Source organism: Cydia pomonella, chromosome 2, assembly GCF_033807575.1.
Source record: "Cydia pomonella isolate Wapato2018A chromosome 2, ilCydPomo1, whole genome shotgun sequence".
Classification (NCBI taxonomy): domain Eukaryota; kingdom Metazoa; phylum Arthropoda; class Insecta; order Lepidoptera; family Tortricidae; genus Cydia; species Cydia pomonella.
This window is the reverse complement of record NC_084704.1, coordinates 35622076-35644637: the sequence shown is the minus strand read 5'-3', so window position 1 is coordinate 35644637 and position 22562 is coordinate 35622076. Positions and strand designations below refer to the sequence as shown.

At 36.2% G+C, this 22562-nt stretch overlaps 2 protein-coding genes across 4 annotated transcripts in view; one reads left to right on the top strand and one right to left on the bottom strand.

Moving 5' to 3' along the window:
- The window catches only part of LOC133515584 (CUGBP Elav-like family member 6), a 614398-nt gene that overhangs the window by 519569 nt on the left and 72267 nt on the right, over window positions 1-22562 (top strand). The window lies entirely within an intron of this gene.
- Window positions 5576-22108, bottom strand: LOC133515487 (parkin coregulated gene protein homolog). The gene is made up of 5 exons (XM_061848033.1): window positions 21624-22108; window positions 20291-20471; window positions 18150-18321; window positions 15157-15306; window positions 5576-7297 (listed from the first exon to the last, which is right to left on the bottom strand). The coding sequence occupies exons 1-5, from the start codon at window positions 21731-21733 to the stop codon at window positions 7137-7139; spliced, it is 774 nt and encodes a 257-aa protein (XP_061704017.1). The 5' UTR covers window positions 21734-22108; the 3' UTR covers window positions 5576-7136.

The window sequence follows — 22562 nt, the reverse complement described above, 5'->3', positions numbered from 1 at the left end:
TGTAAAAATCGTGAAAGTTTAAATCAGTGTAAATACATTGTCGCTCACAAATAATGAAACATGTATTATAAAATATAAACTGATTTGGTCTCAGCATTTATCTACGACATAGGTGACCAAGTCCTCCATGGGCTAAGTGGAGCAGTGAACATAGAAAAATAAACTGTTAAGAATGATTATGTGGTAGTTTGTACAGTCAGTGTCTAATAGGTAGTTACAAACAAAAAGTTTTAATATATCGTAAAAAATCCTTATTTTTATGTCATAATACGAATATTTATTCAGCCCGTGTGTTTATCCTTTCATATGAATGTGGGGTTGTGCTGTATTGAGTAGAAAAAATCTCAAGTATTGGATCAAGGTCATTATCGTAAATACAGACAATATACTTAGTAATATCATGTAATATACACGGTGTTTCATGAGGAACCCGAATGATTGTAATAGTGTATTCCTAATCATATTTAAAGGCTAAAATGTCCTAATATAAACTTTATTAGAATTGTCCTAGTTTTCGAATTAATGCCAATTGAAAATTAAACATAGTTTTTCTTACTTATGAATTGATATTGCTACTATGGGACGAAGTCTAAATATCCTCATTGATGGATGTAAAAAAGTGACCAATAACACTTAGCAAAAACTAGGTTTTACGATTAAAAAATGAAAAATTCAATTTAATTGACAGGTTTACCAATAAAATTTGATTTTTATGTAAAAATACATTAAAAAAATGAAACACATCAAAGCTTTTATTTGCAAAATTTAACTTATAATATTTTTTTTTTCCTTACTTTTGCCTCACAAATGCGTGGTTAAAATATTTCGGGTTCCTTGTGATAGACCGTGTATAGAAAGTACGTTATTTTGCTCTGCATAGAAACCTATGCATAGAGTAGTGCTACGTGGATACGGCTTTTGTTGGCCTTCCTTTGTAAATACACACGTGACCTACTGTTCCAATCTCCCAACTACGGCCGAGGTCAGTCAATATTTAGATGAACCAGAGTGAAGCAATTTACAATCTGTGAAGCAGAATTATTAACGTTTCTGTACAGGGTCTATACGTGCAGGATCCCTCAGTACTGGGACCAATTCGGATATCCGCCCATGCGATTTTGCTGGCAAAGGGATTGTAGATTAGTTTCCCGATATGAGTTTAGTATTGGACAGCGAATGGGAGCGATGTACATGTGTAGATGTGGGATTGGCACGGCAGTACACCCAGCCCCAAAATTTCATGGCCACTTTTAAAGTGCTAGTACCTAAATTAGCAATGAATTCATTTATAAAGTTACCTATTAATTTTGCAGCTTGCTGTACAGCCAGAATAATTGGGTTTAGTATTACATCGCGATGATTTTCGGACCAGTACCCCTAGTGTAAATAAATTCGATTTTGAAACGTGACGTACGCGTTTGCGTTTAGTCTCATTTTGTATTGGATTTAGAAAGAGCGCGCCAAGCGGGACGTTTTGGAAACTCAAAATCCTATACAAAATGAGACTTAACGCAAACGCGTTCGTCACGTTATGATGTCGATAAAATTTACACTAGGGGTACAGGTTAGTATAATATATTAAATAAATAAATATCATAGTACATTCTTACACAGATTGTTTCAGTCCAAGAGTAAGCTGAAGAAGGCTTTATATATTTTCTTTAAATGTTGTTTTAAAGAGCGTATGTAACCGTACATATTAAAACACAAGTATGATCCTTTAATGAAACTCATTTCGATCGTTTCATAAACCCACACTCGTATTTTAGTGCCCTGCAATAAATGATATTATCTACTTACTTTTTTGAACCGGCTTCAATATTCCAATAAGGAGGTTTTGTGGATATTTTTTTTATTGTTTGCTACATCTCTTTTATTTTTATTTTTAAGATTACTGAAAAGGATTTTGCATACACTTAACTTTTTATATTTCTCATCACTGCTTAACATTTGCGAAGCCTCAAAACTAGACACCTTGGAATATTGTAAACCAAATTCAATTTAACCAAATATACTTAGCTGAAGCACTCAACAAGCGACAGGCTACATGCAATAACAGCCGTAATATTGCTTAGAGTTTAAGAGCAATTTTCTGGCGCAATGGCTGCTGCAATATTGGCAAAGGGTCCCGTATGAGATACGTGACACAAGATGGAATCGTTCCCGTTTGGTGCCTGTCCGATTCGTCGCCTCGAAAATGTCTGAAGACTGTTCCCTTGTTACCAAGGATGTAACGTTAAAAATGCCACGATAAAAAAGTGTATCATTTGCTTTTTTGCGGCGAAACTAACAACTCTTGGGAGCTTGGGTTATTTCGTTGTTGAAACTATTCATTGAAACAAAGAAAAAAAGTGTTTATAGATGTTCATATACATTTTGGCTTTTAGTTTCATGACCCATACAAATTGTATGTGAAAATGCGAGAATATGTCAGTTTTACGGAATCTTTGGGTTCCGTAGTCAACTACAAACTTTTATAGTATGTCCGTCTGTCTGTTCGTCCGCTTTGCACCGTGACCGTTAGTTCTAGAAAGCTGCTTGGCGAGAGAACGGTAAAATAAAAATTACAATTTTTTTATTAAAACCTCGTATACAAAATATTTTTTTTTTCGCTTTATACTTATGATGTGTATTCAAAACCGTTTTTGATAAAGATAATATTTTCAGAAATATTCCTTTTTAAAAGAAAATAAAGAGTCCCCCCCTTCTACCTGTTGAACCATGGACCCACAAATTGTGGAAAAATCATATAAGTACAACTTTGTAAGTACTTTCAATGAAAATTATATCGAACATGATCGGTTGCGCCGTTTTGGACTTTTGAAAAAAGTCGTCCCTTAGTAAAAGTACTTGTCATACACATGATAAATTCCCCCTAACAGCCTATTGTGACAAGCGCGTAGCTACGGAACCCTACACTGAGCATGGCTTGACATGTTCTTGGCCGGTTTCTATTTTAATCAATAGTCCTCATGGTTCTGGGTAGTGACAACCCATCAAAAAAATACACACGAAAAAATCAAATCAAATTGTGTAAAAATATTGTCCATAATCTCAATATCCAGAGAGGGAAATGGGGACTAAGTTCTTATTGAGAAGCAGTCCTCTACTATCCTCTTAAAGGCAAAATGTTTCTATATAAAACTTTACTTAGGTATTCTGTATATTTCAACGAATCGACTCTAACCAAATGAGATCCAGCCCGAGATAGTATGCTGTTTGATTTCCGCCGGTCTTTAGGATACAGCGTCGGAGGAAATAATAAACTCATTTATTTCCTAGTCTTTTGTTGCTTATAAATGTCTGGGAAATATCGGGAAATATTTATTGATGCAGCTTAAAAAATATGTAGTTGAACACAGTTCCAAGACTTCCAAGCGAAATAAACATGAACATTGTTTCTAGTAACCTCTGTCCGTGAATGGTAATAATGTAATAAATTAATAATCTTGATTGAATTTTCAGTCATCGTTTTGATTATTTATTCAGGAGCGCACTGACCTATCACACATAGACAGTTAGTCGTCATAAGGCTAATCTGCCAAAATGAAGCCGAAACACGATCGATGTGTGCGTGCGACGCTCGTGTCTTACGCTCAGCGACACACACATATATACAAAAACGGGTTGCCAGAGTTCATTTATTCCCCTTAAAGTAGATGGATTTTAACCACATGAACCACATCCTTATACTTGGCTATCAAGCATTTGGGAGTTTGTATGTAGATATTAAATTTATAGCAAAAGCTTTCAAGGTTTCTTTTAAGGACTGCATGCATTTCTGTACTTTGTGAAATAATGTTTAAATAAAAAACGTTTATTTTTTTGCTGGTAGAATTGACTTTGGAATAATGATTTTAAATGATAAATATTTAATGACGATCATTTGGATTCGATTTGGTTTGATTTTATTTGATATCTTACATTTAATATTTTCTTCGGGTTGGTGTGGTGAAAAGTTTTGTGTTTCACTTGGGGCAAAATTTGTTAACTCTCGTAACTTGAAACTCTCGCAACGCTCAAGATTCCATTTTTAGAAATTTTGGGATCTTTATCTAGCTCGATAATATTGCTAATTAGCACGAGCGGTTAAACAACAACTTTCCTTCTTGTAAAACAAATAACTATTTATCGTCAGTACTAGTAATTGTACCCGCCGGCCTAGCCAAGGTTGCAATCGCTATTGCTTCGACAACGAAACGCTTTGTGTCTCTCTATCAGTCTTCCATATAAGTGCGACAGTGACAGTTGCGTTTCGTTTTTACAGACCTTAACTGTAACACCTGTGTTCCACAAATACAATTTACTTTACTTGCTCATCAAAATGGCGAGAGCATATTCGACTATGTTTAGTCGGTTTCCATATTGCATCGTTCCTATTTAATCAAATTTTTTCCAACCATCTCGCAGACAGAAGCGGATCAGTCGAAAATCTAAAACGAATATCACTCAAAATAAAAATATGAATTTAAACTGTAATTTTATAAAAGACAAAACATAATTTGAAATAAAAGAATGAAAAACTAAAAAGAATATTTTCTATAGTCATACAAGGAACTTAAAGTAAGCATATTAATTTTATTTTTTTATCAATGTAATCGTCATGCCTCATTTGGAGGAAAAAAGATTCATATCACCTGGCAACATTTATAAGTAATGGCGGCTGACAAAAATTGGGATTTTTGTATTTACAATTACGTAAATATATCACATTAAACTGGATACTTACGCGTGAAATGTTATATCAGGCGATTTTTATTCACTGATGTGTTGTGACACCCATTCACCGCACAAACAACCATCTTTCTTGTATTTTTTAATTTATAACCGGGAGGTGTACACAAACTAACTCGACCTTGAGTACTGCGAGGGCCGTTCGGATACGATGACACGAGGGCGACATAATGTCGTACTCGAAATGGCTTCAGGGATGTACAGACTAGGCATCTAGGCTAATTATAAATCTATGCAGGAGCGTTATTTCTGTTCTGTAGGTACAGTTCAACCGAGTTTTACGGCCCGATTCGAAGAATGAGATAGGATAACGATAAGTTCTGGTTTAGATAAGTTCTCATTTAGATATCGTTTGTATGTCGTATAATTGACAGAAGCAGCTCGATTCGGGCCGCCAATGTCATTTTGACGTTAGAAATATCGTTGATGGATCTTATTGGAACCGTGCGCGTTGGAGAGTCTGCCATCTTGTGGCCTGAATCGGAACCATAAACATGTACATTTACACGTCACGTGTTTTCTTGTGCATAGTAAGTGCTGCCATCTTGTGGGCTACATCGGAACAATAAACATCACACTTACGCCTCGCGCCAAAAATCTGACGGCTCCTGTGCTGCCTCCTACAGTCCATGCACGCTCCCTATTGCGATTACAGCGAAATCGAAATTAACGTCAATTTTGACCTGTCGTTTAGTTACCAATCTTTTAAAGATCTTTCCAAGATCTTAAACATGTCTTAATCATTCTTCGAATCGGGCCGATAAACAGATTTTTGACCACTACACACATATGAAATGTTAATGGATTGTTTTATAAATAGTGTAAAAAGAAAGTCCATTGTAATGGTCACGAAAAATTTATTAACAAAACAATAGGTATTGTAAAAAGTACAAAAACTTCAAATATACCTGTTACTAAAGAACAAGGCAAAACTTAACAATACTATAACGAATCAGTTATTGACTCCTACGATTAAATTCTGTTTGTGCTACATAAATTTAGTAATTATGAAACTGCGAAATGTTTCATTATAATCATTTATTTTACACGTACAAAACAACATTAAAAGCATAGTTTTAGCACAGTTAAACGTTTCACATAGTAATTAAGCCAAAATTGCTCAGGCCAATGCAAATTTATGTTTCGATGTCATAATGATATCTAAATGATTTATGTTTGGTATTCACTAGTGCATCTCGCTCGCTCCAATACATGTACAAATAAGTATGAGCAAATTATGCGCGAATAATAACAAAATTAAATCATTCAAATATAATTATAACATCAACATGTCTGTTTATACATACCTATATAAATATCTAATCGTTATATTTCGAGATATTTGATTTAATGTAAAATTTATCAAAAGTACATGAGCCCGACATCTATCGATAAATACTACGTGCATATTTTAAAATATTGCTACTTTGAGTATTTTGTTTCTTAAAGATTTTATCAGAATATCCGGTACATTTCCTATTGTGTATCATTCCGCTACAGGATATAATATAAGCATATATCTAAGATTTTAGTAGTGCTGTTCTAAAGACAAAATAAATCTAAGACGTCTTTTAGTCTTCTTCTACCTGTCAGTCCGAGCATGCGCGTGACAGCACTTTAAAAACTGCGTGCGTTTATAGAAAAACGGGAGACGTATTTTGATTGTAACAAACGGTCATAACAAATTATCATTTGGTCCGTGAGAATCAAAAGTAACGTTTGAAGATATGTCATTTTTGAGACTTTATACCGGCTAAATTCATAACCGATTATTAGGTACAATAAGAATACGCCTGCGGGTAATCACACGAGGGTAAGCGCTAAGCGCAAAACCGATGCTAGGACTGACCGTCAGAAGAACTACCAACTAGTGCGTCCAAATCTGACGAACGCGCCGCAAATGCCCTGATTAACTGTTAACTCATATCATACCCCTTTCATAGGGAACTAAAATTGATTGACCGATACCAAGTATTTACCTAAGTAATTTCAAACGGGTTCCCAGAACCAGTGACTATAATAATTATAGCACAACAATTTAATAAACTTCAACGCCGGCTGTCATTTAAATTAAATTACATATATAGAAAAAGCCTAGCTACTAACGATACTCAGCACACATGCATTGCGTGAGAGTCTCGCGAATACAAATTTGCAATTTTCCGGAAAGTTTCCAAAAGCTGGAGAAGTTCTCGAAATTTTAAGAAAAAGATAACACAAGCAACAAAGGAAACGTAATTAAAAATGAATATGAGAAGATTCCTAAAATTTTCCATGCGAAAATTTCGCTATTTCGGAAATTTTCCGGCAGCACATCAGTACTCGTGCATGTCGCACAAGATATTCGCCAGCTCTGGACACATCTTCAAATCCACCTTCATATCTTCAACTTATCTCAATCTCTAGTTAAGCACACACGACTCGTAAGTGGGTATCATATACTTGATGTTGATGAAGGCATCGGGGCCCCCGTAGCGTTCCAGGATCTGCAGGGTCTCCTCTATGAGGTCGCCGACGTTCTCGCCGCGGGACGAGCTGTGGTCGATCCCAGAGCCCATGTTTGCTGGGAACAAAATAATTAATTAATTTATTTATTCAACATAAATGAAGAAAAACCTTTAATAACAAAACTTTGAGACAGAATATATTAAAATATGCAGCCTACGTCGGTCCGCCAGCGCATGGTCTTGTTGAAGCTCTTCGTTATGGAGCGAAATATTTAGAAATACTTGAGTGACTCGTTTAAATATATTGAAAACGAATCCTGGATATCACAATCCTCAAACGCGCTAAGGTAGTTTTAGGTTAGAATTATCAAAACTTCTCTGCATTACAAAACTTCCGTGAGACACAGACAATTATGAAATATATTACAACGGGTCATCAGTATTTTAAGTCGAAAATATTTCTGGATACTTCGATATGGAGTGAAAGATGTCGAGCGTTTTGACTTAAAATACGTGAGTGACTTCGGTACGGAGCGGAGTGAAACATGTCGAGCGTTTTCGTCTTAAAATACGTGAGTGACCTGTTTCAATATATTTCATACATTACTGCATATTGAAATAAAGCTCTCAATAATAGGTACAGGCAAGGTGATGTAGTAAGTGACGGCCCGATTCGAAGAATGATTAAGACACGTTTAAGATCTTGGAAAGATCGATAACTCAACGACGTGTCAAAATTAACGTTTGTTACGATTCCGCTGTGTTCCCAATAAGATCTATCTACGATATTTCTAACATAAAAGTGACATTGGTTGATCCGAATAGAACTGCTTCTGTCAATTATAAGACATACAAACGATATTTAATGAGAACTTATCTACACCAGAACTTATCGTTATCGTATCTCATTCTTCGAATCGGGCCGTAAGTGTAAATGATGAATGTCGTAATTATAAATGCAAAACTAATCTTATTAATATAATAATAATTTTATCGATCTATATGTGCGCACAATACAGTTGCTCGAGGCACACATTTACCCCCTTATTCATAAACATCATACCAATACGTCGGAAAGGGACAAACGATTATTAGCAACATCGTAACTTTAGTACACGTTTATGAATAAGGGGGTTAGACTTTAATAGTAATTCTAGTTCGTTGCCTACTACACCCTTTCTAGCCTATATAATAAAATGTATTAAAACATCACGGACGCTTGTTAATAACGGCACATAATGAAATTAAGCCCAGTAACGTAGTTTTGTGAGCCCCACAAAGTTCCTGCGTACACGGAGTGGATGCTAATTCGATTATTTCACCGATAGAGGGCATTTACTGGCATGTAGTAAAATTGATCGGGGGAAAGATTAAGCGTTAGGCGCACGACGTTGCCGCTTCGATAGATAATTGGTAGTTTAAGTAATTTAATTTATCTTGTAAGTCTCCATAACCTTGTACAGTTAATTAACGATAGGTCAGACTTGAGAGTATGCTTAAAATATCACCTAATGCATTACATCAAATAAAATCAGGAGCAAAAGGTGTAAAGTTTAAAATTGGTATATAACTATTAAATTAAAAATTAAAACATAGGGGTTATGCCTTATATAATTTTGGAAAAGAGCTGGCCGCGTAGCCAACGTGTCATTCGTTATTCTTTATTTTTTTAATTTATTTAGAACACAAACAGTCACATATACAAATGGATTTGAAGTACAATGTAGAGTACTTAAGAGGAATTCCTAGTTGCGATTTTTCCATACAAACGCTCTCGACTGATTCCTCCCTGGATTTTTAACCTAGAGCAGTGATTTTTTCAAATAAGATCAATATCATCAATATCTGTGCCGCTATGTTTTGCTTTTTTGGATTATTTTATTTTGAAGAAAGATACAGCGCCTCGAAAATCGCAAAAACGGCTAAATTGAATTGGCTGTAAAAAAAGGCACAGTATACAAATATGACAAAAAATATCCAAAAAATCAAAACATAGCGGCATAGATTATTTCTTCCTCTTGCAATTTCCAAAATTTCATAATGATCAGTTGCGTTTTGGAGGAGGAAACAGTCGAGAGCGAAACCTCGATTTTTGAGTTTTTTACGAGTGAATTTCGGTCCGAGCTGCAGTTGTCCTTATCGCACGAATTGGAGGCGGAGACAGTTTCTAAATATACGTACACAGAAGGAATAGTGATGGGCATAACATCCTTATTAGGGATTGCAGAACCGGTACTGTTTTAAAGAACCGGGATTTCCCGGTACTTTCGGAACTGGTCTAATTATTTCATTATTTTAAATAAAACGACAGCATTTTGCGATTTGACCACCTTTCGTATTATAATTTAATAATCACATTTTCTTTTATTACGTAGTAGGCAATTTTTTTTAGAAATATAGTATTTTACATTGCTCACACTTGTGCGTCACAAGTAAAAGATAACTACTTTGATGTTTGCCACTAGATAGCAAATTTAATGAAATTACATTGACGAGGGGATTTATATATAAGTATCGCAGTCGTATTGTATAATCCGCCGTATTACATTACGGCTAGCCGATATCAAAATAAGGGCCATTTTGAAATGCGGCGGTTCAACGATTAAGGTATGTTGGGTAAATACCGGATGCGGGTGAAGAACGTAGGACATTCATTTCCCCCTAATTTGGCTTTATTTTTTAATGTTGGCAACATTGTGTATGACGCCATTTCATTGCGCCTCGACTGTCAGTGTCCCCGCGTCGCTCAGGGAGTCGGGCTTGTGCTATGTGCAATCACAGAGAGCAAGGTAAATTTCGCGAATTCTTCCTTCTATCCGATCTTCGCTCTGTAATTTATTTTGCGTATTGTGATGAAACTGTGTTTGTTTTTGTAATTGTGTTAACAGACCTAGCACTGCTGTAGACCGATATCCGATCTTGACCCTTCCAGGTAAAGATCGGACCAGAAACAATCAGATCTTTACCTATTTAAAAAACAGCAGTGATTATCAAACTTTAAATTTTCTTCAATTTACCTACTGACCTTAATTATCACATTTATTGTTTTCTTGATCACACTTTCGTACCATTATTTTTATCCAGTACCACTACCAGCGCGACGGTTACTGACAATGTATTTTTTTTTAATTTCCGCAACCCAAAGGTTGCCTTTCAGCGATAAGACCGCATGTTGTTTACCTGTGCTTATGTGTATGTTTTCTTTTGTATTGTTTTCTGTTATTGAGGTGTGCAAGAAAGAGTATTTATATTGTATAGGGATGATGATACATGTTGAAATTTATAACAATATCGTGTTAAATATCGCAATAAAGTACGTACACATACGGATGCATATGTAGATGTGCACGCATACATACATTGCTAGTTTCGGATACAAAATAGAGATAGGGCTTCGAAATTAGTTTCCTTAAAACGCTTCAATTGCAAAATTAAACCAACAAAATCGCAATTTTAATTATTTTCCATACTTCAAAATGGGCTCTCAGTGACCTTGACCTTTTTAAAGAACTACTTAGTCTTTTTGATTTTAAGTTTGATTCTTATTTTTTGGCGACCATCATTAAAAATGACTGGGCACGATTATTTTTTATTTTGATTTTTGTCCCTCCTACTTAAGTACTTAATATCTTCCAGTACATTCCATTCAATAAACAATACATTTACACTTTCCCTAAACCTGTACAGTTCACGAAATCTTAAATTGTCAAAACTTCGCAACGTATCCATTATTTTAGTTGTTTTTTTTTATTACTTCGGGTAAACCTTACAATAAGAGGTTTCTTAGCACATTGTTTACTTATCAAATTGCCTTATGACATAGGTATCAAAGTTTGAGAGCCACAATTTTACCAATTTTTGTATCAGGGTTAAGATCGGATACAAAAGGGTAGACACCGGACCTATTTCTTTGTGATACCTTATTCTCTTTCCATTAGAAGCAACTTTTTTTCACCATCCAATGTTCTCCCTTGATGGCAAAACACTCGTTACCCTAAAAAAAAGTATGTCTCATCTTTACACAGGTACAAAACTAAAACCGTTCTATATTGAAGATTACCAAAATTCAGGCCGAATCTACGGTTATTGTTTAACGATTTGCTACGTACTTCAAGAATCTGTCACGTGTTGAGATCTCGAAAAAACATTTTTTCACGAGTTCTCTCAATTGGTCCCAAAATTGTCCGGCATTATCCCAACATACTTTACCCAGATTGTCATTGCGATACGTTCTTCAATAAGGCGGCCCAAGTTTAGCCCCATCGTACTACAAGTTAAATAGATTGTAGGTTAACCATAGGTATATTTTATACCTACTTACAAAATTTCATAACACACCATGATCACTCCCAACTTACTGATACGGATAGGTACAGTCAAGTGTAAAAATGTGGGTGTACACATCTTAGCATAGCATCTTATTCCAGTGTAATAAGAGCGTAGTACCATATTTATGAGACGATTCTTTCGATACATATTTTTACACTTGACTGTACGACGACAACCGAAGCTGAGACATCATTCTTTTTTGCAGTTTTACCTATATGGTAATTAATATCAATCAATCAATCAATCATTTATTATTTCGTCATCATAGGTGTAAAATACATTTAGTTCAGGTGATAGGGTGTTTGGTATTAGGGTGTAATAGATACAGTAGGTATAATATATTACGTGGTAACAACAAAAACAACTTGCGTCGGGCAGCGCAGAATAAATTCCGTCTGGCTCGCGGGCGATGTCGACGGAACGGCGCGCAATGAGCGAGCGCACGAGTCTCGCGTCTGTGTGCGCGCACTCACACTTAGATAGCTCCGGCTCCCGCCCACCGCAGCGCGACAGAAACATAGCTCCAAAAATTCGAGATTTGAAAAGTTGCTCAGCTAGGAATTGCTCTTAACATACTTATTTCAAATTGTAATAGTTTATAATTTCTTGAAACCATTTCAACATTCGGCTGTAACAAATACATAACAGTATGCATTTGAACGTAAAGCAATTACTGTTTAAGTTTAGGTCATACTGAGTAAGACAACCCCGAAATCACGAAATAAAAAATTAACTCTTCCATAGGAAATTTCAACATCAAATCAGCAAAATTGATGAAACAACCATATTTTGTTTCGCGATTTCCCATATAGTAAAAGTCGCTAAATATGACCTAAACATTAACGGGTTTAAGTAATTACCTTCAGATACATATTCTATATGCACAAATATCACACTTAAGTACTGTAAAGTGTAAACGAGAAACAGAAAATTTATATTTCAGAATAAACGGAAACCACCCTCTGAAAACACCGTACTCCTAAAAGTTTCAGCGAACGGGTGTCAATTCGCGGTCGCGCAATTAATCTGCAGCGTGACAAGTCTATTAAAACCTGGAAACAATATACCGATGTGTCGATTATGTCGTTTGATTGATGGCAGACAAATGAAGGGAGAGGGATAAGGTTTAAGGAAGGGTTTCATATAGAGATAAAGTGAAATTAAACTGTTATTTGTAGAAAACCTAAGCTTTTGAGGGCAATGCAAACTAGCATTGTTAAGTCTATTAGAAGTGGGAGACAATATACCGATGTGTGGGTTATGTCTTTTGATCGATGGCCAACAAGTGAAGGGAATAAGAGAGGAATAAGGTTTAAAGTAGAGATAAAGTGAAATTAAACTGTTCTTTCTACAGAACCTACGCTCTTGAGGACAATGCAAATTAGCATTGTGAAAAGTCTATTAGAAGTGGGAGACAATATACCGATGTGTGGGTTATGTCTTTTGATCGATGGCCAGCAAATGAAGGGAGAGGAATGAGGTTTAAGGAAAGGTTTAAAGTAGAGATAAACTAAAATTAAACTGTTCTTTCTAGAGAACCTACGCTCTTGAGGGCAATGAAAATTAGCATTATGAAAAGTATGTATGTATGTATGTATATACTTTATTGTACATAGAAATAAAAACACAGTTACAGAGTAAATTAAATACAACAAAGGCGAACTTATCCCTGTATGGGATCTCTTCCAATTAACCTTTGAGGAAATGAGTAAAACAGAAGTCTATTAAAAGTTTAAACAATATACCGATGTGTCGATTATGTCGCTAGATTGATGGCAGACAAATGAAGGGAGAGGCATAAGGTTTAAAGAAGGGTTTAAAATAGAGATAAAGTGAAATTAAACTGTTCTTTCTAGAGAACCTACGCTCTTGAGGGCAATGAAAATTAGCATTGTGAAAAGTCTATTAGAAGTGGGAGACAATATACCGATGTGTCGATTATGTCGCTTGATTGATGGCAGACAAATGAAGGGAGAGGAATAAGGTTTAAGGAAGGGTTTAAATTAGAGATAAAGTGAAATTAAACTATTCTTTATAGAAAACCTAAGCTTTTGAGGGCAATCCAAACTAGCATTGTGAAAAGTCTATTAGAAGTGAGCAACAATATACCAATGTGTCGGTTATGTCGCTTGATTGATGGCCGACAAAATAACCTTGGGAAAGAAGGTTAAGATGAAAGGGGACGATTGCTTTTCTATGCTAACGTGGTCCCCATTCTACTCCCTTAACCACAGGGAAGCCCGCTCGTTTGTTTCTTTTCGATTTTATTTGATTATTATCAAAGTTAGGAGAACTCACATTTTGTATGGTACTTGTTTTTCGCTCTTAATTTTTTAAATAAAAAAATGTCAATCAACAGCTGCGGTTAATATACATCTAATTGTGTTGAATATTTTCCGTGATGTTAATATTTAGAGAGAAAAATAAGGTTTGTATGGAAAGGAAGAGGACGTTCGTCAAAGGACCATGGGCAACTTTGTATGGAGCCTGGACCCAACGCCAACAGAAATGAGAGTAAGGTCATTAGATAGGTATTTCTATGCACTTCATTTTGTTCTATGGGCACCAAGCGGAATTCCATTGCAGAACTGAGATATTGGTATTTTAGCCAAAATGTCGTCACCCTTATTACCTAGGCAATAGAGTCCAAGTAAGTAAATTAATTACTGCAGGGTAGATGTTCGCGCACCGCCGGGCGAGCACACTGAATGATTTGCCGCGCTGGCCCGGCGGTGGACTATATTGCCTAGGTAATAAGGGTGACGATATTTTGACTAAAATACCAATATCTCAGTTCTGCAATGGAATTTCGCTTGGTGCCCATAGAACGAAATGAAGTACATAGAAATACCTATCTAATGACCTTACTCTCAACTCTGTTGGTATTGGGGCCATTTTGACGCATAGTCCTTTCCTCTTAAAACCTGGCAACAATAGACCGATGTGTCGATTATGTCTCGTGATTGATGGGCGATAAATGAAGCTTGAAAGAGAGGTTTAAAGAACAAGGGCTTTAAAGTAGATATAAAGTGATTTTAGACAGCTCCTTCTAGAACTACGCTAGGTAATTCTATAAACGTAACGCAAACATAACGACTATTTATTTTGTTTTTCTGTATGCGTTAAATGCCACCGTAGGTTTGGGGGGTACAAGATTTAAAAATTATTTGTTGTACGAAAGGTATTTTGGGCTTTTCGGCTTTCTCCAGTAGCGCTGATCTGGCGATGAGCATATTATTATTAAGCGACTTCAATTTTAAGACGGTGAAGGTTCTGTATTTGGTTGTGCCTACTTATGTATGTTCACTGATTATTCAAGTCCCGTGGTCCATTTTTTTTAATGATCTGCTGTGCCCTATACTTTTGAATATATAATCTGTCCGTCATTTTATCCGATACTACAGTCAGCGTCAAATACTTTTTAGCAGTCAAAGTGGCCAAATAGTTCGGTACACCATACTAAATATATGGTGTACCGAACTATTTGGCTACTTTGGTTGCTACAAAGTATTTGACGCTGACTGTACAATATAATCCTGGCCGATAGATAATGTTTCAGAGATTTAACTTCTCAAGTTTATATTATACATTTTTAACACATTTAAGCCTATTGTTGGAATGTCAGGTTATAGGTGAATCTACTTACAGTTTTTGTCCTTAAACAGGTTCAGTATAGGCAGTATCTGTCTGTAATATGGCACGAACGCCTCGCCCACTCTGTCTGATCCGGTGATGATCATCTGGATACATTTCAGCGTGTGACATATCACGTTTGGCCTCTTGGTAGACAAGGCGTCTGAAAATAAAAGCTACATTTAGATCGTGGAAGTTAAAAATAAAATAATAACAGTAATCAACCGAAAGGACATGCCAAAAACTAAAAATATATGACAAAGGAGCTGAGACTGCTAAAGCTGAAGACACTGGTTTAAATGCAATGGCAATGGAAGTATTAGTCATATGTCTTTCCATCGTGGAACACTGGTGTTTCGGGTATTTGGGGGGCGTGCACAGAGCCGAAGCCTAAAGTAGCCCTTCTGGTAAACAGCTGAGCATGTTCATAGGTTTAGTTTTGATACTTTCATCATATTGGCTATGCCTATTTTGATATTTTTATAGTTATTACTTATCACCTAGTTATAAAATCAGTTGCCATAAAATTTTGCTCTAAAGCCAGCCATTTTAGTGTTGCTCTCCAGAAGCTATCAAATCTCTTATACGCATATTATGATAAATACTCGTGTAACCTCATTTCCCTTAACCTAATTATTTCAACAATTTCCCAGTTAAAAGTCAAAATATAATATATTAATATATGTTATGACGTGGCTGAATGAATAACGGTAGAAGCTTGAGCAGTTCAGGTAAAACATTATATTTCGCGAGACCTGTACAGTCAGTATCAAAATAAATTAACAAAAATGTATGTCTGTATGTAGAACAATAATACTGTGACAGATCCTTTAGAACTGTAGAGATATACAGGGTGACCTTAGCCAATGGACAAACCCTGAAATCCCACGTAGGGTGACTTCTCAGGAATGCACTGACGTTAATATTTTTTTAATTAGAACAAAAGATAAAAAAATATTTTTTTCGAACAAAAGTTATTTGCAATAATCGACAACAAAAAGAAACACAGTGTTAATCTTTGGCAGTGTTTTTGACAATTTGTTCCAAATACTTGATAATGATGACATTTTTCAAAAGTCAGAAGCTTAAGCTGTCATAAATAAAAAAGATAAACAGGTCGAAGAAGGTTCCATATTATTCTTTGAGGATATTATCTTAGGAGCTACTAACACATACAGGCTGCTCCAAAGTAACAAATGGTAATTTGTTAATTTCTTCGAAACCGCTACACCGGCTGTTATGATACTTTGTACAATGGTTCTAAATACCCTAATGCATATGTACATTTCGGCTTTGTCCAATGGCTAGGGACACATTGTATAGTTCGTGTCATCCACGATAACGCACCGATTTGTCAAGTCTAACCTTTAAAATAACATGAAATTACGGGTCAAGGCCCGCGTCTTCGTGATTGACACTATCCATATCTCTATTTGCAAATCAATTCCAGGATGGCAGATACTTTTGCAGCGTTGTATCATCTGCTACTATTGATACTGACTGTACTTCTTTTTACTAGAGCCACAGAATATTACCTAAACAATGCTCATCAAAACGAAAACAAAGAAAACCAGGCTTATTGTGTATCCATTGCGCTCACTCTTCACCCACTTTGTTTTTAATCTGTAACCCGATACTATACTCGTAAAACGGGGGTAGGATGGAAATTACGCAGGCTCTCGTACCTTCGCTGACGGCTGAGTTATTCACGAAACAATCTATGGCTACCCTGGGACAACCAGTCTATATATACAATATTTTTCATATTTGACCGAGCGTTAGCGAAAGTCTTCGTTTCAGCTTAGGCAAAAATGCTTTCCTGTCTGGATGTTCACAGTCGCAGTTCTCAACCAATTCTCGTAAAATTTTGTAAGCAATCAATTGAGCAGGTTCGATGATTAGTTTTTAGGGTTCCTTACCCAAAGGGTAAACGGGACCCTTTTACTAAGACTCCGCTGTCCATCCGTCCGTCTGTTCGTCTGTCACCAGGCTGTATCTCATGAACAGTTGAAATTTTCACAGATGATGTATTTCTGTGGCCGCTATAACAATAAATATGAAAAAAAATGGAAATGTAAATGATGGAACCCTCGGTGGGCGAGTCCGACTCGCACTTGTCCGGTTTTTTTTGTCGATTCAGTTTTTGGCGATTTTAATAATGGCGTACCATACATTTATATCGCTTGCATAGATTTTAGCTTGCTTAAAAATAAAAGTTTAGTATGGGTCGGCAGGTTGGCATACTATTACTTGATGTTAAAAGCAGGGGTCTAATTATGTTGGTTAAGTGCTCCCCAAGTAGAAAATTTACGAATTCAGTTGATCGGTATTTTGTTGCTTCGATCAAGTTGTTTTTAACATTGCTCGTGAAACTGGATATCCTACTTAGAGATTTAATTTACGGAGTATTCATTTCAGTCTGAGACAGCTGGAGATTTTTTCAACGTTTAACTTTAGAGGTTTAGTAAAGCACTACAACATTATAATTAAATGGTTTTTACAAAACATGGTTTTGATTACTTATACCTCTAAGAATATTATTTTTCCTAGTATTTTAGTAACCTTGACTTAGAGCATTAAATCAACTGGAGAAGCCTTGTGTGAAATTTTCTGTATAAAACAGTCTGTCGATTTTTGCGGGGGAGGGGCACGTCCAATGCATAGCTATTTGTACGTGACGTAGGGTTAAGCTCTTAAAGGCGATTCCGGTTGGTTAAATGCTCTAAGAACCTTACCTCTAATTTACACACGAAGATATACGATTACTATCGCCATTTATGGCTTAATTTTCATGTTTGGACAGCCCAGTGGATAAAGTTGGGGAAAATCAATTTCAAAATGAATGCCCTTCTACTTGGTTTAAAACTCTTTTATCTCTACATCCAAATTGCTGAAGATTACTGCTTTTGATCTGATCATTGACCTTGTACTGTAGCGGCCCTTGGACATCAGGGCTTTGATCTCTTCCCCCTCCCCCCCCTCTCTCTCTTATGAACAGACACTCACTTTTAATAGGTATGATGAGCTGCGGCACCACAGGCAGGATCTTGTAGGAACCCTTGGAGACCAGGTCGTTGATCCCGTTCTCCACGATGAAGCTGAACGGGTAATCCCCCTCAGCGAGACCGTCGAAGAACATCGGGAGGTAGTGGTGGAAGTCCAGCTTTTCAATCGGAACCTGTATGGTGGCAAGAAAAATAACTTAGGAATATTTTTTGATTTTAGGATTATTTGTGACAAACTATGACAAAATTGTACTTTTTAATACAACTCTGTTGATTTAATGACAAAATTGTACTTTTTAAGACAACTCTGTTGATTTAAGAGGGAGCTAACGCAAAATTGTAGTTTAGTAATAAATGAAAATAAATATTTTTGTAAACTTTTTACACGATATAATAAAGGCCAAATGCCTTGGAAAAGAATCACACTAAAACTAGACTATATTTACAAGAACAGTAATTTAACCAAAACCTTAAAAAGTTAAAGTGAACATGATAGTAAACAATCACGAAAACATATCTTATTTTTATTTATTGACAGTTGTATATCGTTACTCTCCATACCATAGGATTTTTTTTAATATCACGATGTAATTAATACAAGTTAAGGAGTGGTAGGTTAGCGTGGTATGGGCATTTAATGAGGAGGGATGAATGCCATATAGGAAAAAGAATGTTAGGAATGAATGTTGATGGACGGAGAGCGGACGGTAGACCCAAAAAACGATGGATGGATTGTGTGAAAGAGGATATGAGAAAGAAAGGAGTGAGTGCGGAGGTGACGAAAGATAGAGGAGAATGGAAGAGAAGAACATGTTGTGCCGACCCCACGTAACATGGGATAAGGGCAGGAGGAAGAAGAAGAAGATGCAATTAATACAAATATAATCTATTCTATTCTATAGTTTTAATATTAGATAGCTAATTATATACCTATTCAAAGAGATCTGACGAGAAAAGTTTTAACTTGACATAATCAACAAAAAAAAACACCAAATCATTTAAACTATTTTTCGCAGTGTTTGGGACAATGGGACCAATGGTATACGAATGTAAAGGTAAACGAAAATGAATTTTAAATTGGTACTTTGGTCATAATTTAAAGCAAAGATACCTCAAATATTGCTTGTTGTTTACCTCTTCTTTATGTGTTGTATTATTTGTATTGTTTCTGTATTGAGGTGTGCAATAAAGATTATTTGTATTGTATTGTATTATATATATTGGGTGTATTTTGCTATTTAATGCTTTGCTACTTTAGATTCATAACAAAATGTTTCATAATGTTGATTAACTGATAAAATATGCTAACATTAAATCCTATCAATCCTATTATTTGTTCCTGAGTCATGGGTGTTTTCTATGTATTTAAGTATTTATAAATATTTATATATTATATATATTGTCTAAGTATCCTCAACACAAGCCTTATTGAGCTTACTGTGGGACTTAGTCAATTTTTGTAATGATGTCCTTATTTATTGTATTTAATATTTATTTATTAAATATTGCTGCCAAAAACTTGGTGTCCTATTTAAGGTGAAGCGGTATTTCACGCCGAAACAGCTTCTCTCCGTATACCAAGCACAGGTCCGCTCGTGCATGGAATACTGATGCCACCTATGGAACGGTTCCGCTAAATATCAGCTGGCAGCCCTGGACTCGATAGAGCGCTGGGCTCATAGCTCTTTGGCGATGACTGATCTATCAGGTCAAAGTTACAGAGCCTAGTGCATCGCCGTCCAGTCACTAGCTTATGGGTGTTTTATCGGATACATTTTAGGGAGTGCGCACAAGAACTGCACGACCTTATCCCACCTTCTCCTTTCCATAAACGGACATCCAGGCGTGGGGAGCGAATGCACCCGTTCGTGGTAAATGTTCCATTTGTTCGCACCAAACGGTTTGCCTCCTCTTTTTTGATACGGACGGCTAAAGAATGGAATGCGCTCCCGCCATCTGTATTCCCTGATAAATATGACCACGGTTTCTTACATCAAGAGTGAATAGGCTACTACTGAACCGGTGAGCTCCATCTTAGGCCCTCTCTTCACTTTCCATTAGGTGTGACTAGAGCCAATCGCCGATTAGTTTTTAATAATAAAAAAAAAAACACTGTACAGTGCATAATAATGTCCCACTCACCTTCCAACTGAGCCGTTTCCCACAGTTCGTAAATTCAATGGTGACCGGGAACTCCCCTCGAGCATAGCACTTCCTGAACATGGACGGCTTGATCGGCTTTGGGTCGAAGACTCCGCACTTCTTCGGCGGAATCACGCGGGTGTTCTTTTGCATGGCTTGTATGGTGAAGGCTGGGACGAGCCTGTTGATATGTAAGGTTTGATAACCATCATAGATGAACGAAATACACATAGATGAAAAATATTGTAATTATGTACATATACAAAAAAAATGCATGCAAAATACATTACATTACCAACTACTAAGAAAAACTGCATCCAAAAGTTTGATCAGATACCGCAATGTAATGAAAATTCCATGCAAGTTCTTGCTAGTATAGACCTCGCTTTACATGCATTAAAATAAACAACATAGTAATAATAAGTTCAGCCGAGATGTAGGAAAAACGTTTGACGACTAAAAGAGTCATTATTCGCTACAAAAAATCAGTTTTTAGGGTTCCGTAGCCAAATGGCAAAAAACGGAACCCTTATAGATTCGTCATGTCCGTCTGTCTGTCCGTTTATGTCACAGCCACTTTTTTCCGAAACTATAAGAGCTATACTGTTCAAAATTGGTAAGTAGATGTATTCTATGAACCGCATTAAGAGTTTTACACAAAAATAGAAAAAAAAAACAATAAATTTTGGGGGTTCCCCATACTTCGAACTGAAACTCTTTTTTCATCAAACTCATACGTGTGGGGTATCTATGGATAGGTCTTTAAAAATGATATTGAGGTTCCTAAACTGAATAGTTTGCGCGAGAGACACTTCCAAAGTGGTAAAATGTGTGTCACCCCCCCCCCCTGTAACTTCTAAAATAACAGAATGAAAAATCTAAAAAAAATATATGATATATGCAAACTTCCTCCGAAAATTGGTTTGAACGAGATCTAGTAAGTAGTTTTTTCTTAATACGTCATAAATGGTACGGAACCCTTCATGGGCGAGTCCAACTCGCACTTGGCCGCTATTTTATTCTTGGATATAGCTATTTAGTATTAAGTTGCTTTTTATTTTACTAAACTTATTACTCGCATTAGCAGCTTACTTAAATAAAATTAATGTCATTTACTAAAGAAAAAGTGACCGAGGCCGGAATCGAACCGCTTCTTTTTCTTACGCACCCTAGACCTCTATCCTACCCTGTCACGGCGGTATTCGTAAATTTTCAAATATACGGTAATCTTAGAAAAACGAATTCCAAATACAACAACACAAATCAAAATATTAAAATAATAGATCGATTTTTTCCAAAATTTCTACAAAATACGTTTATATTGCATAAATACCTCGGTTTCCTCGTTTTGGCCCCATAGGGATAGTTAGGGCTCGGCTTCTTCAACGAATGTCGGAAATCCTTCCCGCAATTCTCGGGCACACAAACGGGCATCAACACCATGTTGTCTGTCTACAAGAACATGATACAGCAAATCCAATAATATCGATCTAAAATGTTTACACAAGTAATAAAATAAGAAAGTAAATTTGCTCTCGGCCGGGCCTCTGATTGTTTGTTTTGGAAGGTGATCGTTGCTAGGCGACCGTATCGATTGAACGCCGGTAGCGACGCGGGCGGTGTGCGAGCGAATGTTGGGAGCGTACGGGGAGGTTGAATAGGCGGCTGCGAGCGGTTATAAATGTTTTTTTTTTTTTTAATATATGTTTATTCATTAACAACAAAAAATAAACAAACAATAAAATTTACTAAGTACCTACAAAAACTTATGGATAAAAAATTTGCCCAAAGGTGCCCAATAGTGGCCAGCCCTGTTGCCAGAAGCCTCTATTAGTTATTAAGTTGATAGTTTACTTGAATAAGTAACACATCACATTATGTGACTTGGTAAGAAGAAAGTAAGTAAATGCACGTACAGTAGCAGCATAATGAAAAGCAAGTGTGGTAGATTTGAGAATCTTATATGAAAGATGCCACGAAACGCTCCGGACGATAACCGGCTGTTATCTTGGAGACATCTCCAAGGAGGCTTACTACTAAAACAATATGATTGTTTCAGAGGAAAAATACTATTGAGGCGACAAGGGAGATGGTCTTATTGAACTTACAGTAGGAGTAGCAGAGAAAGCGCTATTATTGTTTGTCAAAGCTCGTCTCTTGTCATTTTTGCCTACTACCAAAAAGGCCTTAGTAGCACAACAAAACGGTAGAAAGATGTCCACACCAAAGCACAATGAATCCAACCGAAATACTTTAGTTGTTTTTAAATATT